Raw genomic sequence first — 17,149 nt, forward strand, 5'->3', positions numbered from 1 at the left:
TCCACAGATAGCCAGGAGTTCACAATCAGATTGCGGATCTGTTAAGTCCACAGACACAATAGATTCACGAATGGGAACTACATCCACAAGTTCTTCTATCATTTTTCCAAATGTGGGGCCAACCAGACATAGATCTGTTTGCCACACACGAAAATGCAAAATGCCCAACCTTTGCCGCCAGGTTTCCACACCCGCTGTCCAAGGGCAATGCGATATGGATGAACTGGTCAAGCAGATTTGCGTACGCTTTTCCACCACTCCCACTAATTCCACTAGTGGTACGCAAGCTACGGCAACAGTCTCTAAAGTTGATCCTAGTAGCTCCCACATGGGCACGTCCCCCCTGGTTCACCAAACAGTTGGAACTCTCACTAGTTCCACACCAGAAACTACGTCTTTCTCCATCACTACTAACGCAGAACCATAGAGAAATAAGGCACCCCGATCCAACTCAGCTGAATATAGCAATTTGGCTCCTGAAGTCCTAGAGTTCGGTTACCTTAACCTTCCGCCAGACTCTATGAACATTATTAAAGAAGCCAGGCGACCAACAACCAGAGCTTGATATGCATCAAAATGGAAAGATTTGCCATTTACTGCTCTAACAATCCTATCAATCCACTGGATGCATCCATCCAGAACATCATTTGCTACAGTTGCAAAGATGTAATTTAGCATACTCCTCTATAGGTCTACATCTAGGCACTTGCCGCTTACGTACAAAATAGACAACACTTGTCACTTTTTGAAGTGCCAGCAATTAAGGCATTTATTGAAGGCCTTATAAGAATCTTCCCTCCTAGATTACCACCCTCTCCGTGTGGAATCTCAACATTGTGCTCACTAGGCTCATGGGACCCCCATTTCAACCTTTACATAAATGTTAACTTCAGTTCCTCACATGGAAAGTAGCTTTCCTTATCGCAATCACCTCTTAGAAGAGCAAGTAAAATCCAGGCTTTAACCATTCAAGAACCCTTCTTACAAATACATCGTAACAAGGAAGTTCTCAGGACAAATCCCAAATTCCTCCCTAAAGTCATCTCTGCTTTTCATCTTAACCAATCAGTAGAATTACCAGTGCTTTTTCAAAACCCAGACTCTAGCAGAGAGAGCTCTTCACACGCTAGACGTCAAAAGAGCCCTACTTTATTACATTGACAGAACTAAAAGCTTTCGGAAAACAAAACGATTGTTTGTAGCTTTTTCTCGGCCGCATAAAGGGAATCCCATCTCTAAAGCTGGGATTGCAAGGTGGATTGTTAAATGTATAAAAATATGCTACCAAAAAGAAAAACACACATTAACATTTCCCCCTAGGGCGCATTCAAAACGTAAACTAGGGGCTTCTATGGCATTCTTAGGGAACATCCTCCTAGAAGACCTATGTAAAGCAGCAACGTGGTCTACAACACACACCTTCACTGGAGTTCTGGACTTTTTGGTTCCGTCCAGAGGTGTCGGGGATAACACCCGAAGACCCTGGAGTTCTACCTGTCTCGGTGCACAAATAAACAGAAACACGGGCTTCTCGATGGTGGCGTCAAAGACCAAAGGTTTATTACTGCAGGGACACAGAAGTCACAGAAACTACACACGGGCAGAATCTAGGAGCCTGTTCGATTTGTACAAAAAGGGTTGCTCCTTATATACTGAATATTGGGCTTCGGGCAAATTCTTTACATGTTAGTACATTCCTAAACCTTTGTGTCCTAAACAATAAATATTTGGCGTTGCACAGGAATCGTCAACATTATCTGATGTCAAAACATTACGAACGAGGGGTTCCCACTGTTCCATCATAATCCCATGTCAACTTTTCATTCAAGAGCCGGACCGCCTCATCGTAAATTTCGTTACCTCCCCCTAATAAAGGCCCAGAAGGAAAGGAGCAGAGCCAGGTGCAGAAGATAGAAAAGCAGGATAAGAGATGTTTGTGGGTCGTAAATGGGCAAGGCTACCAGCTTCGGCCGCCTAATCATGATCAGGCCAACGAATACGAGAACCAGTATAGCAGGACTGGCCTCGGGCAGAGGAGGCAGTTTCTGTCGAGTCATGCAGCCATGGCGTGTTCTGTTCTAAGGTGCACGTGTCACTAGCAAGGTGAATCTCCGGCTAAAGCTTACGTGTCCTTAAGTGAAAGAGGTCACTGCGTGTCCATTGTCTACGTGAGGGCAAGAAACACAAAATGGCTTCCGTGATCTAAGATGGATGCCATGGGTAGATCAGAAATGTGCTCGTAACAGGAGTGCTCTTGCTCGTAGCATAGCGAAAACACCAGGATATGCTAAATGGATCATTTGCGGTTCACTGATACCAAAATTATGTATTCACGACAATGTTGAAAACACGGGTTCAAATCGTCACGGAACCTCAGACCCTCCTTTTGCCCTTACGTAGGCAATTACTCTATGTCCGAGTCTATCTCTATGCTCATTAGGTCAGTGACATGTTGTTGCATCATCATTCTTTCTCGCGCCTTTTCTCCAAACGCAGGTGGTTTTCTGAAACATGTTGCAGCACAGAGACTACACAAAGCGGGACCACACTGGATAATAAGGCAGCATGAGAATAGAAATACTAGGATGACACCAATGACCATCAGAACCTTCCATCCCCACGCTGATATCCGAGTCCAAAACCACTCCATGAAGGACCAGTTTCCCTTGTCTACGTGTATAGAGTCGGAAATCTTGTGTAGCTTAGAGATCGCCTCATAGACAGTCGGAGCATTATTGGGAATAAAAACACAGCAGCTCGATTGGATCATTCTGCATACCCCACCTCGATCTGCAAGTATTAAGTCTAGAACCATCCGGTTCTGCAACGTCATGAGTCGATCCGCCTGAAGCTCAGCTGTTAAGTTACTAAGGGTACCAGCAGTTTCTGTAATAGTAGATTCAACTACCCGTGTTAGCTGACGTAGATTTCTACTATTGGCCATAGGCCCCCAAAACGGAAGGAAACCTTTGAAGAAGTCTCCAGCTTCCTGACCAGGGGTATCTTCCTTGCTGAAAACACCTCTTGCTACTCTGGTCTTGTGATAATCTGAAGAAGCAGTGTATGTTGGAGGCAACAATCGAGCAATATAACATGAACCTGAGAAGACAGCAGGCAGCCATGTATATGCTCTGTCTTGACAGATGAAGTAGGTACCCCTAGCAGTAAGGAAGGCAGGGGAAGAGTTAGACGGAAACACAAGTCTCAACGCACTCACTCCTCCCTAGCTGAGCTCTCGGATTTCTCCCATTTCCTTGCAAACAGACTTGACCTCGGTGAGGCACGACCCAGACTGGAGTGGAGCTTTTACGCTTGCTTTCTCCCAAACTAAGGCGATACTCTGTAGAGTTCCAACTCAAATATACCCGTAATTCATCTCTAGGGTAAGATGGAGTATTATTGACGTCTTTAATCATGTCAATAATTCCCTGGACTAAAGCTTTGTTGGCTGAGTTGTATTTAGTGGAACGTGGTGGACGCGGAGGATAGTTCTCAAGGGCATAGGCAAAAATGGTCTGAAAGGCCTGAAATGATCCATTATAGCTAAAAGGCAAGACTAGATAGGGAATGCCTTTATCCATAGTGTGGGGTATCAAGCCACACACCCAGCAGTCTGTAGTGTTAACTACCAGTTGGTGTTGATGCAAGAGCTGTACAAAAGTGTTATTAATAAATTCTGAGCGTCGAGCTTGCTCATGTTCAGGAAACGAGTGAAAAGAATGCATAGGAGAAATAGTAGAAGTAGCAGGATCAAGGGGAGGTACTGTAGTTACCGGCATAAAAATCAAATGCACACCAAAGACGATTCCACCCACCAACGTTATTAAAACAATTTAAAACGTAACTGCACATTGCATTAGAAAGCATTTGCTGTGAAGAATTCTGTACAATCTATTTCTGCGAACATAAATTACATTCTCTCGTTGCAGCTCAGGAAGCTCCATTTTCTACAATCCGCTCGCGACCACTGATGATGTGTACGTAGATGAAAATGCCTCTATCAGCCCTGGGAGTTCCCAGAACTAACAGAAAGATCGACCTTGTGTCTGACCCCCGCAAATTCAACTAGGCACACAGCCACGACCCTACGGCTACCCAGACGGCAAGGCAATTTTTAAAACAACAAAACAATACAAAGTATTAGCAAACTTCCTGGCTGGAGGCAATGTATCAAAATTCAAATGTGAAAAATATGCAGTTTCCTGCTTTATTTGTCCATATTGCGAGATCGTAAATTGTATCTCAGTTTAGCAGGAGCTGTTTGATCTGGAAACAGTGTATTTTCAGCAGACGTTGCAATGTTCAGGTTCGCAGATGGCAAATGTTCTTTTGTTGCAGGTGTCAAATGTTCAGAGTTCAAAAGAGCAGTTTCAGAAGGAGAGTCAAAGTTCGATGTGTCAGTGATTAGTTCTGCATCGCTGAAAGGGATAAACCTGGGTATTTGTTCATTTTCAGAGGCACCGATTCCTTTCTTCACCCAGTTATCGTAAGGAAGTGGCAAGGGCACACGTTTGACGTGTGTCGTATGAATCCAGTTTTTTCGTCCAGCCACACGAATAGCAGTTCTCGTCGCTAGCAACACCTGGTATGTGCCGACGAATCTGGGGTGAACATTTTTCGTCCTTGCAAAATTACGTAGAACCACTTGGTCTCCTGGTTTCAGCTGATGACCTGGACTCTCCGGTGGCTTTGGCAATGCATCGAAAACCTGTTGGTGAATAAGACTCAATTTAGCAGTCAAGTCGAAAAGGTAATCAATCAACATTGGATATTCCAGCTGTCTAAATTCCTTTGGCCTAGGCACCCCCCAAACATTGGCGGGAATACCAAAAACTATTTCGTATGGACTAAGCCCTACTCTAGAATGTACAGTTGCTCTCGTTGATAACCAAGCCAAGGGTAGTGCATCTGGCCAGGACAAACCCGTGGATGCCTGTATTTTAGCAAGTTTCAGCTTGAGGGTGCCATTGTAACCCTCAACTAAACCAGCAGACTGGGGATGGTTCGCACTGTGGAACTTTTGTTTAATCCCTAAACCGGCACACACACTCTGCATAACTTTCCCTACAAACTCACTTCCGTTATCTGACCATACAATCCGTGGCATGCCATATCTAGGGAAATATTCTTTGAGAAGGATTTTGGCAGTGGACAAGGCAGTATTGTCCTTCAGTGGATATGCTTCGATCCATCTGGAAAAAGCACAAACTACCACTAGGACGTACTTTAGATTGTTGCAACGATCCATGTGAATGAAGTCTAACTGAATCACTTCAAAGGGGCAAGAAGGAGGAGCTTAGTGACCAGCGGCTGTGGGGATTCCCTTGCCAGGATTATGCATCAGGCATACCATGCAATTTCTCACCACTCTCTCTGCACATTTACTAATCCCATCATTCTTCCAGACTGGAGCCAACATCTTACAAATCCCTTTAGAACTGATATGCGCTGCTCCATGCGCCATCGTTACTACTGCAAGCACATACGCATCAGGCAACATCCAACGCTGTTGTTCCGACAAATCAATCCAACACCCACTCGAGTCCAATTTACCCGTACTCTCTTTCCATGCAAGCTTTTCCTCCTCAGTCGCCTCCTTCTGAATTTCTTTCACACTTTCCACTGTGTCCTCACACATTCCAGACTCAGAAATCCATCTTGCAGACGTAGCAACATACATTCTACTCATCATATTTCTAGCTGTCTGTTTAGCAGTCTCATCAGCAAAAGCATTCCCACGACCAACATCATCCGTGATTGCTTTATGAGCGCTGCACTTGACAATCGCAACTTCAGTCGGCAAGGTTAGAGATTCCAACAAGTCGTTAACTAGCTGACCATGTTGAATCTTAGTCCCATGGGACGTAATGAAACCTCTCTCTTTCCACAAACGGCCAAAACTATGGGCCACGCCGAACGCGTACTGACTATCTGTGAACACATTCACTCTCTTTCCCTTAGCTAAAACACACGCTCTCGTTAGCGCAATTAATTCCGCAGCTTGGGCAGAATTCTGACTCACTCTTGCAGTCTCCACAATCGTACTCAAAGTCGTTACTGCATAGGCAGCAGTCACATCACCATTCTCCAACTTAAAGCAGGACCCATCAACATACAACGTGCCATCTGGATCTGACAACGGAGTATCTTTAAGATCAATTCGTCCTTTTGTCTCTTCCTCGGTTCTGAAGCAACAGTCATGAGGTTCGGAATCGCTCGACTCTTGACTAGTCGGCAACAATGTTGCTGGATTCAATACGTTGCATCTTTTGATCTAAATATGACTCGCTAGCAGTGTCAGCTCGTAGCCAAATAACCTAGCACTGGTAAGATGTTGCGTCTTGGTTCGGTTCATGAGTGTGTCCACAGCATAAGGAACCATGACCACTAGCATGTTGTTCATCACCAAACCAGCAGATTGTCGAATGGAAGCCACAGCTGCCGCTGTAGCTCTCAAACAACTAGGCAACGCTCTAGCTACCGGATCTAATGTTGATGAGAAATACGCACAAGGGCGTTGTTTATCACCAAATCTCTGTGTCAGAACACTCAACGCGCAACCTTCTCTCTCGTGAACATAGAGCGTGAATGGCTTACTGTAGTCAGGTGTACCCAACACAGGAGCTGAACACAATGCATTTCGTAACTCAGAAAAACTCTCCTGACATTCGGCAGACCATGGCATTGGACTTGGAACATTTTTCCCAGTCAAAGCTACCAACGGTTTTGCCAAAAGAGAAAAATTTGGGATCCACTGCCTACAGTATGAGGTAATACCTAAAAAGGCACGTACTTCTCTCTGTGTGCTAGGAACATTCATTTGCGTAATTGCTTTTATTCTCTCTGGGGTCAACTTCCTTCCCTCCTTTGACAAGAGATGACCTAGGTAGGTCACTTCTTGGCAACAGTATTGCATTTTCGAAGGTGACACCTTGTGATTCAAATTAGACAAATGATGCAATAAGGAAATTGTAGCTGCTTTGCAAGTTTCCTTGTCATCGGCGGTCACTAGAAGATCATCTACATATTGCACTAAAGCAGAACCAGGAGGAAGTACAAATGAATCTAACTGACTTTTTAATGCCTGGCTGTAAATGGACGGACTCTCACAATACCCTTGTGGAGCACGTTTAAACCTGAAGCTTCGACCTCCTAAAGAGAAGCCGAAAATATCCCTGCTTTCCTCGGCTATCGGAATGCTGAAAAAGGCGTTCTTCAAGTCGATAACTGAAAACCATATGGCTGTTGCAGGAATCAACGTTAACAATGCAGTTATGTCTGGAACCACAGGAAACTGTGGAATCACAATCTTGTTAACCTCCCTAAGATCTATTACAAATCTATAGACTGGAGGCTTTGAAGGATCAGTACGTTTCAGAATTGGCAAGACAGGACTGTTACAGACATTTCCTCTAGTTTCTTCTACTACACCTTTCTTGATTAAGTCTTGCACAATTAATAAAAGTGCGCGTTCACCTTCACTAGAGATTTTGTATTGTGGGATTCGTGGAAATTTGACATTCGCTTTCAAAGTGACTACATATGGTGGAATTTCTAAAAGACCTACATCGTTAGGACCAGTCGCCCAAAGAGTATCAGGGAGAGAACGCAGCTCTGGTGGGAGCGCATCCATCGACAAGTACATTGGAGAGGTGATTCTTTTACCCAACGTAAGCTGTACTCCTTCCGGAGAACAGTACAATGTCGCATATAGTCGTTTTAACAAGTCTAAACCAAGCAGATTTTCATTACAACCAGTCGTCAAAATCAAGGGTGCTTTCAATTGACGGGGTCCAACAGAAATAGACAAAGGACCAGATACGGGGTTGTAAACAGGGGCGCCTGAAAAACCTACAGAAACATTTGTTAAGCCAGACAAAGGTGCGCCAGGGAGTTTCTCATGTATGATAGACTTTGTGCTGCACCAGTATCCAACAGAAACGGTTCGACTACACCTGATGTTGCTACTGCGACATAAGGCCCACTCTGATCTACTGGAACTGATACTACTCCCTCTCTTTGTCCATGGCTGTCCTAGTACTCACTTTGCTGAAATCCTTCACCAGTTTCACAATAGTCTTCAACATGATACTGTTGAGATCTATTTTGTTGAGCAGACTGTCCATTTCGCTGATCAAAATGATTAGAAGGACGATCATTCGTTTGTGGAGGCATAGCACCTCGTCCTCGACCCCTAGAATTTTGCACAAAACCACCACGACCTCTCTGAGCTGCTGCAGCGTTACTCTGAGCTAAAACTGGACATTCATTTTTATAATGACCTTCTTTATTACAATATGCACACTGATTCCATTGGTATTGCGGTCTCTGAGAATTATAATCTGTCCTTTGATATGACCCTTGCTGCGTATTAGTCTGATTCGTGCGAGGCGGATATGCTTGCTGTAAAAGAACTTTAGTTTTTAAATCTTTTGTCTTCTTCTCTGACTTTTCCTTCTCCTCTTTATCCCTATTTTCATAGTACTGGGCAGTCGCAAGTATTTGCGCAGTCGTAGAGATAGCCCACGCACTCTCGGAATCTTTCAATTTATTACTAAGCTCTGGCAACAGATTGTGTGCAAATTTATCAACGAATAGTCTCTGTCCTCCTTCCGTACTCATATCCTGACCACTATGATCCACGAAATTCTCTTCAAACCTTGTGAAAAAGTCGGAAACACTTTCGTCCTTCTTTTGCCTACATGCGGACAACTTGTCCCAGTTAACGCGCAATGCTGGCATCAAGGTCTTCATTAAGTCAATTATTCTACCTGGTAAATTAGCAATTAGAGGTTCGGGTTTGGAACCACCTATTTGCTGACCATCCGCTGCAATTATAGCTGCCCAATCACCACCTAGAGCAACTGGATGATTTTCTTTACGAATTTTAGCCCAAATTGGTTGCGGAACTACATTCCCAAATAACATGTCAATGTCCGCTAAATTCATTACACAAGCTTCAACTGTCTGTGCTAACTCCTTGTAATATCCGTCTGGATTCTTACGCGGGTCAGGCAAGGCTTGTTTCACTGCTAACACTTCGGCTCGCTTCCACGGAATGTGTATCCACACTCTCTGGAACTGGGCCGGAGCAGCAGCAATACCATTCAGTACGTCAGCTGGTACAGCTTCGCGCCAAATTGGAGGAACCTCCCTCATTGGATATTGGCGATTCTGCTTCGTACTACGTTTCTCTAACTCTCTCGGTGAACGAAGGGATGGATCATTCCTATAACTTAAAATCAGTTCCATCGCTTCTTTTATATTTTGACCAACTATCATACCTGCAGCAAATTCTTTCTGAACATTAATTAATTCTTCTAAATTTGACTCAGTCATCCTCTTCCAATTCCTCACGCAAAAGAGAGCACATTTCGTCGAACACATATCGTTGTGTTGGTTCATTCCACTGCATAAATGTATCTAATACATCTCTAGTACTATATCTTCCACTTTTCGAAATCCATCTAAGAGCTGTGGAATCTAATATTCCCCGTTCTTCAGTACTGGGAAGCTGACTACGTCTCTGCACAGAGTCAGAGGTAGGAGTCTTAATCAGAGTTTTATAGAAGGGAGATAGAATATTAGAGACAGAATCAGTGATTCTCCGACGAACAGAAAGTGGAGTCATAACACTAGCAGAAGCAGAGAATAAAGTAGCAGTTGGAACAGATGGAACAGGAACAGTAGGAATAGCAGGCAAAGTAGCTTGTGAAACCGCAGGTGTAAGCGGTACAGGTATAGGTAGAGAAGCCGGCAACCCTGGAAGAGGGGGTGCCGAAGGAACATTAACATTGGCCACAGGAGGTACAGGAGCTTGATTCTGGGGAGCAGGAGCAGGAATACCAGGCTGTCCAGCAACCGGTAAAGGTGGAGCCGTAGCACCTTGTTTGCTACCGGGTGGGTGACCGTAACAAGTAAGACAACAGAGGATCATTTTCGGGGTCCTCTACTATCTTAGCTGTACTCGATGGCAAAGCAGGATAGCACTTGTCTATCGCTAAATTACGCTCTCTATTGGCCACCTCCATTGCTTTCTCAGACTTGTTGAGTTGCAGCTGCTTAGCAGACTGTTCTAAAGTCAACTCTTGCTCTTTCTGTTCTTTCTTCAACTTTTTAATTTCTCTCTGTTTAGATTCTTTTCGCCAATAACGAAGAGAATCAAATATTGCCGGCCGGGCTTTCTTCTTAAACAATTTCATTTCTAAATTATCAATAACTTGGGGTTCAAAACTACCATGCAGTGGCCAACTAAGGACACCGTCTTTCTCCGTATATCGGACCCACACCTCATTATAAGATATAGGACCCACTCCAAACTTACAATATAGATCATAAAGAGGAGTTCCAATCGGAGGAACCAGACATGAATCCTCCAACCGGGAATCACTGTTGCAACCAAAACACGACAACATACAATTTTTCCGACTTACCATTTTATAACCAGGAACACAGAACAGACAAAAACACGAACAAAGGTGCGCACTCGAACCAAGAACTTAGGCCTACCAAAGCGAACAAATGTATCGATACCCAAAACTAAACCAAATGATTATCGTAACTAGAACAACCAGTGATAATCTTACGAAACCAAACCAAGCCAAGAACTAAAAGGATTTTATCCAAACAGGAACAACCCTTACAAAATAACCAGCTAGCAACCACTTAATACTTAACTGAGGTACTGAAGACGTCACCAAGGAGAAACGCGTCTTGTCTCGCCGTACTAAGGACTGCACCTCGGGTCCAAGACAGGGCGACGGTCAAGGCAACGGACCACTGCAGCCGTCCGAACGGGAACCCTCGTGGAAGAGATCGTCGGGCCACTTTTGCGATATGCCGGGATCGATGAAGTGGGGCGCCTCCCTCAGGAATCTTCACACGAAGCTTCTCGAACTCTTCAGGCTTTTGGACCGGTACCGAATGACGTCGCCCTACGTTGGGCGCCAATTGGAGTTCTGGACTTTTTGGTTCCGTCCAGAGGTGTCAGGGTTAACACCCGAAGACCCCGGAGTTCTACCTGTCTCGGTGCACAAATAAACAGAAACACTGGCTTCTCGATGGTGGCGTCAAAGACCAAAGGTTTATTACTGCAGGGACACAGAAGTCACAGAAACTACACACGGGCAGAATCTAGGAGCCTGTTCGATTTGTACAAAAAGGGTTGCTCCTTATATACTGAATATTGGGCTTCGGGCAAATTCTTTACATGTTAGTACATTCCTAAACCTTTGTGTCCTAAACAATAAATATTTGGCGTTGCACAGGAATCGTCAACATTATCTGATGTCAAAACATTACGAACGAGGGGTTCCCACTGTTCCATCATAATCCCATGTCAACTTTTCATTCAAGAGCCGGACCGCCTCATCGTAAATTTCGTTACCTCCCCCTAATAAAGGCCCAGAAGGAAAGGAGCAGAGCCAGGTGCAGAAGATAGAAAAGCAGGATAAGAGATGTTTGTGGGTCGTAAATGGGCAAGGCTACCAGCTTCGGCCGCCTAATCATGATCAGGCCAACGAATACGAGAACCAGTATAGCAGGACTGGCCTCGGGCAGAGGAGGCAGTTTCTGTCGAGTCATGCAGCCATGGCGTGTTCTGTTCTAAGGTGCACGTGTCACTAGCAAGGTGAATCTCCGGCTAAAGCTTACGTGTCCTTAAGTGAAAGAGGTCACTGCGTGTCCATTGTCTACGTGAGGGCAAGAAACACAAAATGGCTTCCATGATCTAAGATGGATGCCATGGGTAGATCAGAAATGTGCTCGTAACAGGAGTGCTCTTGCTCGTAGCATAGCGAAAACACCAGGATATGCTAAATGGATCATTTGCGGTTCACTGATACCAAAATTATGTATTTACGACAATGTTGAAAACACGGGTTCAAATCGTCACGCATCTGTTTTTGGCATGTAGAGCTGCAGAGTAATACACGCCCACCCGCCTCCCCAGAACCTGTTTCTGTCCAGTACTATCTTACATAGATATACACAAGGACATTTTTCTTTTCTACTAACTCCATCATGGCAAAAAACAATCTACGGATGGAGTTGATGCCCATGCGCACTATCGTCCAAGGGAGGCGTCTCCTATCTTGTGAAGCCAAAGACTTCTTCCAAGACCACAACAAGGTGCAACCATCCAAGCCCAACCCCAGATGGCGATCTAATACATAGTATACTACTCTGCAGCTCTACATGCCAAGAACTGATGCATACTGGTAAGTGGCATTTTCCTTTGCCCATTTAAGCAAGGAGGTTTGGGGAGGTCCCATTTTGCTTAGATATTACCAGGCATCTACCTGAGATAGCTTTGGAGTAGACGGGGAGGGGACTGGAATAACTTTCCTTAGAATAGAACATACACTGGGGGGAGGCTATTTATGGGAAATATTGTGTTCCCCCAGGACATTTAGAAATCCACTGCTGTATATTTCACCTGTCACAAAGTGCCACATTGAGAGTTTGGGATGCAGTAGGGGCCAAGTTGGTCACCCTTCACCCCACTGTGAGGAATAAAGATTTTATACCAGGGAAAGATTGGCAGTTCTTCCGGAGCTGGGTGGAAGGGAGTGCAAAATACAGATTTTTTTTAGTGCCAGGGTGATCAAGCTCTTTGAGCCGGTGCAGGTCCAATTTAGGTTTCCAAAACCGTAACATAATAGATGTACCAAAGTAAAACATTGTGTACTAAACCCTCAAATTAGAGGAGTGACACAAGCAGCAATTCCCTCACTGTTGATGACTGTGATTGCCTGCTGATTGCTGCCCTCCCTTTTTTAGTGGTACCCCAGATCCCCTTCCCATCACCTATGTTGTTTAATTGGGCACCTCAGTGCAGGCAGCAAAATGCCCTTTGGCAAGAATGCTTAGGCACAAAGATCATATACCGATAATGAGAAATATATTAGATCACACATTTGTCATCTTAATGTCCAGTAGGAAAACCTTAAAAGCTACCATTTCATATTGCCTGGGAAAAGGAACTGGGGCTAGGACTTGATGCCACACAGTGGTCCAGTATACAAATGAGGGCTAACTAGTGGAGCTACACGCGGGGGAACAAGAAACACTCAATATCAATAGGTATCCTGCCCAAAAGAAACTGAAATATTGAATATAGGCACAGTTTTTTGTCAGAGGAGTGATATTATGCTTCTACCAGTACTGGGAGCAATACCTCTATGTATTGTAACCCTCACACACTCCAATCGTGTCATGCTTCCTCATCCGGTTCACCCTGGCTCCTAAAGGCCAGGGTGGGCTCGACCGTATTTCAGGGAGCGCTTTTAAGAAAAGGCCAGATGGGTTAAAGATTAAAAATCCACCACACTCTCCAGGTATCCCTTTAATTTGGACAGATGGCGGACATTCAAATCCACCATACCTGGAGTGTGGTGGATTTTTAAACTTTATTAATCTTTAACCCCCCTGGCCTTTTCTCAAAAGCGCTAAGATCTGTGGATGTTGAATATCGAGAAGATGACAGAGAAAGCTCGAGAGAAAGATGGAAATTGTGAACAATGGAGCCAATATGCTTTAATATCTGTACAATATAAGTAATCGAACCTGGACTAATATCACAAGACTAGAAGGAAATCTGTTGACGGTATTACAACACTATCAACTGACTAGGTCACTCGTTCGTCAGATTCCAATCTATTGTCGGTTTTGAGGATTATCTAAAAAAAAGGGGGGGGGAAGGGGCACAACTATCTTATTTTGCGGCTCAAGCACGGAATCAGCTCAGGCTCTATTGCTGCAAGTTTCGGGGGGGGGGGGAGGTCAATATTCTCAGGAATGCAATGAAGTCTTGGCTGTTCGATCTGGATTTTTGAAGGGAAGTACTTTGTGAACGGGACGAACTGTTGCAGTTTCTTAACCCCGGGACACTTACAGTAGCTGTTGTGCCTTATAAATCTCCTGATAGATTGAAATCGAGCTAGCCATGGACAATCCTGTTAATTTTAGCATATAATGGAGAAATAATGGCCATACCATGGTGTAACAGTTTTTCAATATACAGTGTGAGCAATTATGAATATAATAGAAGGTGGGGGGGGGCAGGAGAGACCAGGTAGGAGATTGGTGTTGTTGATGCTTACATTTGCTGACATGTTGCCTGTATGTAACTGAAAAACTCAATACGTATTTGAGAAAAAAGGCTATTCTCTGCTCGCTTGAAGCCCCAAGCAGACTAAAGGAACCATGTAACTGTTAAACATACATTGCAGGTGGTCAAATGTTTGCTGACAGAGCAGAATTTAAGGTGGCTCTGCAATTTTCTTTCTTCCTTGCAGCACAAAATTAGCATGGTAAGAGATTGCATTCTGTTTTGGAATGTTTCATCTGGGGTTAATATTTCAGCAAAATGTTGTTTAATGTTTTGGAGACCTGTAAATATGAAAGCGTTCAGGGAAGCATTTTTAAGGTTCTATTATTGTTTTGGATTTAGCCATCTTTTTCTGATTTTTAGAGCGCTTCAGAATTTTCATTCTAATGTTTGTGTGATTGTATGCTGTAAATCATTGTATTTTGTTATCCTACAGAAAGATCGGACCAAGGACGTTAGTGTGGTCTGAGAGTGAGCTGGTGGATGAGGCTGCCTATGAATTTGCAGAGGTTGGTCAACAAAGCAAAATTGTGTCCAGTATTTATACACTTCTTTGCATAAAACTGGTTATCACAACCTAGGTTTACTCACTGTTTGACTAAAAACTGTGTTCAAATGTTTTTACATTCTAGAGAAGAGAACTGCTGGGCACTCTTAAGGCAATGAGTAATCTCTGTGGAGTCTCAACCCTACAATAGTTTTTTTTAGCAAAATGACATTTACTGTTGTAGGTAAATATTAGAACATTGGAATGTTGAGACCTCCATAGAAGACAATGGAGCAGCAGAGACCTATATAAAACTGGTATAGGCACACTGCTCACAACATTTCAATGTTCTAATACAAAGCCTCAAACTCTTTCTCCGCCTCTCAAAAATATATGGAGTAGGCAGGGGAAAGCTAAAGTCAGAGGCTGAGCTGTAGGGCACACTGGAGATTCTAGCCTCCTGTGTAGCTCAGTGTCACTGGAGACTTGCAAGGAGGGGGGGGGGGGGGAATGCTGCTCAGCTCCTGGGTCTCCCTGACTCGGCTGACTGCTAAATGAGAAAAGGCAGTTTAGCCGAGGCCAGGGAGAACCAGGGGTTAACTTAAGCCCCCTTTCACAGCTATCGCTGTGAATGTACCACCAGCCAGCCGTGGCCCTGCGTGTGGCTGTTAGCAGTTGAGAAAAGACAGCAAACAAGGTGAAACAAAAGGCATCCCATCCTCAGATTTCAACTCCCTTGAGCTCTGCGGCCTTTGTTTTTTCTAATTAGAACATTCTGCCCTCAATGGGTGGGATGTTCTAATAGCCTGCCATAGTGGGCTATATTGGCCATTAAAGGGTTTGACTCAGGCCTTTAATGCTGGAGTGGGCTTTTAATGGCTGGTATAGCCTGCTACAGCCAGCTATAAGGCTATATTAAACATAGTTCCATAGCTCTCATGCTATTGGACTTAACATCCATTTTAGCTGTAAATGCAGTAAAAGATTTTAAAGTTTCTGTTTTTTAATCTCTGAAACATTCACACGGTGCAGTGAGTTTTGTCCAAACAGATCAATGTAGATATGAGTAGGAGTTGAGGCAGCCGTGTTAGACTTTGGTTGGCAATTATTTGAAGCAACTGTTCTGGTTTCTCGATCTAAGATTTTTTATTTTTACAAACTGATCATATTCCTTGAGGTTATGCCATTACACCGAAACCTGGACTGACAAATACATTATTTTGAAACCACAAGAGTGAATGTGTTACGAAGATGTAAAAAGAACAAAAACAATTACAAAAATAATAAACCTAGGCTGCGAGTGCCGTGTTATGAAAACAAAATGTCAAACAACATTTCTACTTTATGTAATTTAGACCATTATTTTGCAAGATTGAAGGTATGCCTGACAGTCTCCCATTTTGACACCAATGCTGATCTCCGAGTAGCTGGCCTAATCTGGTCATCCTCTCTTAGAGGCATTTTATACATTTATGCCACTACATATTCCACAAACGTAGCTGGCACCCATTGAGCAAGAAATGGATTTTCTCCTAATTCATGCAGAAACTGGAAGAATTTACACCTGAATTTGGCATGAGGTGTATAGAAAAGCTGCTCCTTAGAGTTTTCACTCTCTCATTTCGCCTGTTAAAAGTAGGCATAATTTCTGAGTGGAAAAGTCCACAGAAAAAACCTGTTGAATTCTGCTCAAACGAGGATCCCCCAGTGGTGTTATTTCAAGTGGTAAAACCTTTAATTGGGTGATTGTATCGAAGCCCACTGCTTCTAGTTTAGCATCTGTGTCCACCTTTTCATTCCCTTCCTCTGTCTCAAATCCTCAGTAAGACCTGATGCTCATCTTATGCGTGCTTGGAGTATTTTTACAATCCAAAACGTAGGTTTCCTTTTTCTTTCTTTATACTTCCGCATAACATGATGGATGTTTCCTTCTCTGCTAATTTAGCCCTTCTTGCACCCTCTGTCTTTACTAAAAGAAGCCAACGCGTTCCCGATCTGTCGATCGTGTCTCAATGTTTTCTCTTTCTGTAGGTTATTTTCTTCACCTTTTACAACATTCGCCGCTTAAACATAAGATGTTCCTTGAGAAAGTTTTACATGTGTGATCACTTAACCCAGAAGGCTGTGGATGGCTGTTAAGCGAGCAACTCTAAGCTTTGTTCACACTTATTATTCATGAGACTCATAACCCTTTCGTCTTAAAGTAAATCACTTGAAACTCAGCCAAACCTACAAACTTTCTCTGGCATGCTGATTTTAGAGTTCAAAACCAAATTCCACCCATTCATCAGAGTTACCACACAAATGAGACTTTCAGTGTTGGAACTCACACAGCGGATGATGGCAAAACAAAGACCTCTGTGATGCAAATTCTCCACCTTGGAGATCACCAGTTCTTGCAGGAAACTTAAAAAGGAAGGGTGGAGACCTATTTAAACTCAAAGGCAGCCATGGTACTCGTAGCTTGCAATAACTCTCCCTGGCTTCTCTACATGCAGAACATGTGCCTTCTTCAATCAAGACAGAAGATAGCCACTCTGAATCTCGCACAG

General features: G+C 43.7%; 1 protein-coding gene across 2 annotated transcripts in view; it reads left to right on the forward strand.

Annotated features, from left to right (window-relative positions):
* Positions 1-17,149, forward strand: part of LTA4H (leukotriene A4 hydrolase) — a 260,821-nt gene that overhangs the window by 100,967 nt on the left and 142,705 nt on the right. For both annotated transcript variants that reach the window (XM_086952056.1, XM_086952055.1), the window contains exon 7: positions 14,547-14,619. In XM_086952056.1, coding sequence (XP_086808182.1) covers positions 14,547-14,619 — 73 coding nt within the window. The remainder of the gene's footprint in view (positions 1-14,546; positions 14,620-17,149) is intronic.

Source organism: Lissotriton vulgaris, unplaced genomic scaffold (genome assembly GCF_964263255.1).
Source record: "Lissotriton vulgaris unplaced genomic scaffold, aLisVul1.2 SCAFFOLD_1587, whole genome shotgun sequence".
Lineage (NCBI taxonomy): Eukaryota > Metazoa > Chordata > Amphibia > Caudata > Salamandridae > Lissotriton > Lissotriton vulgaris.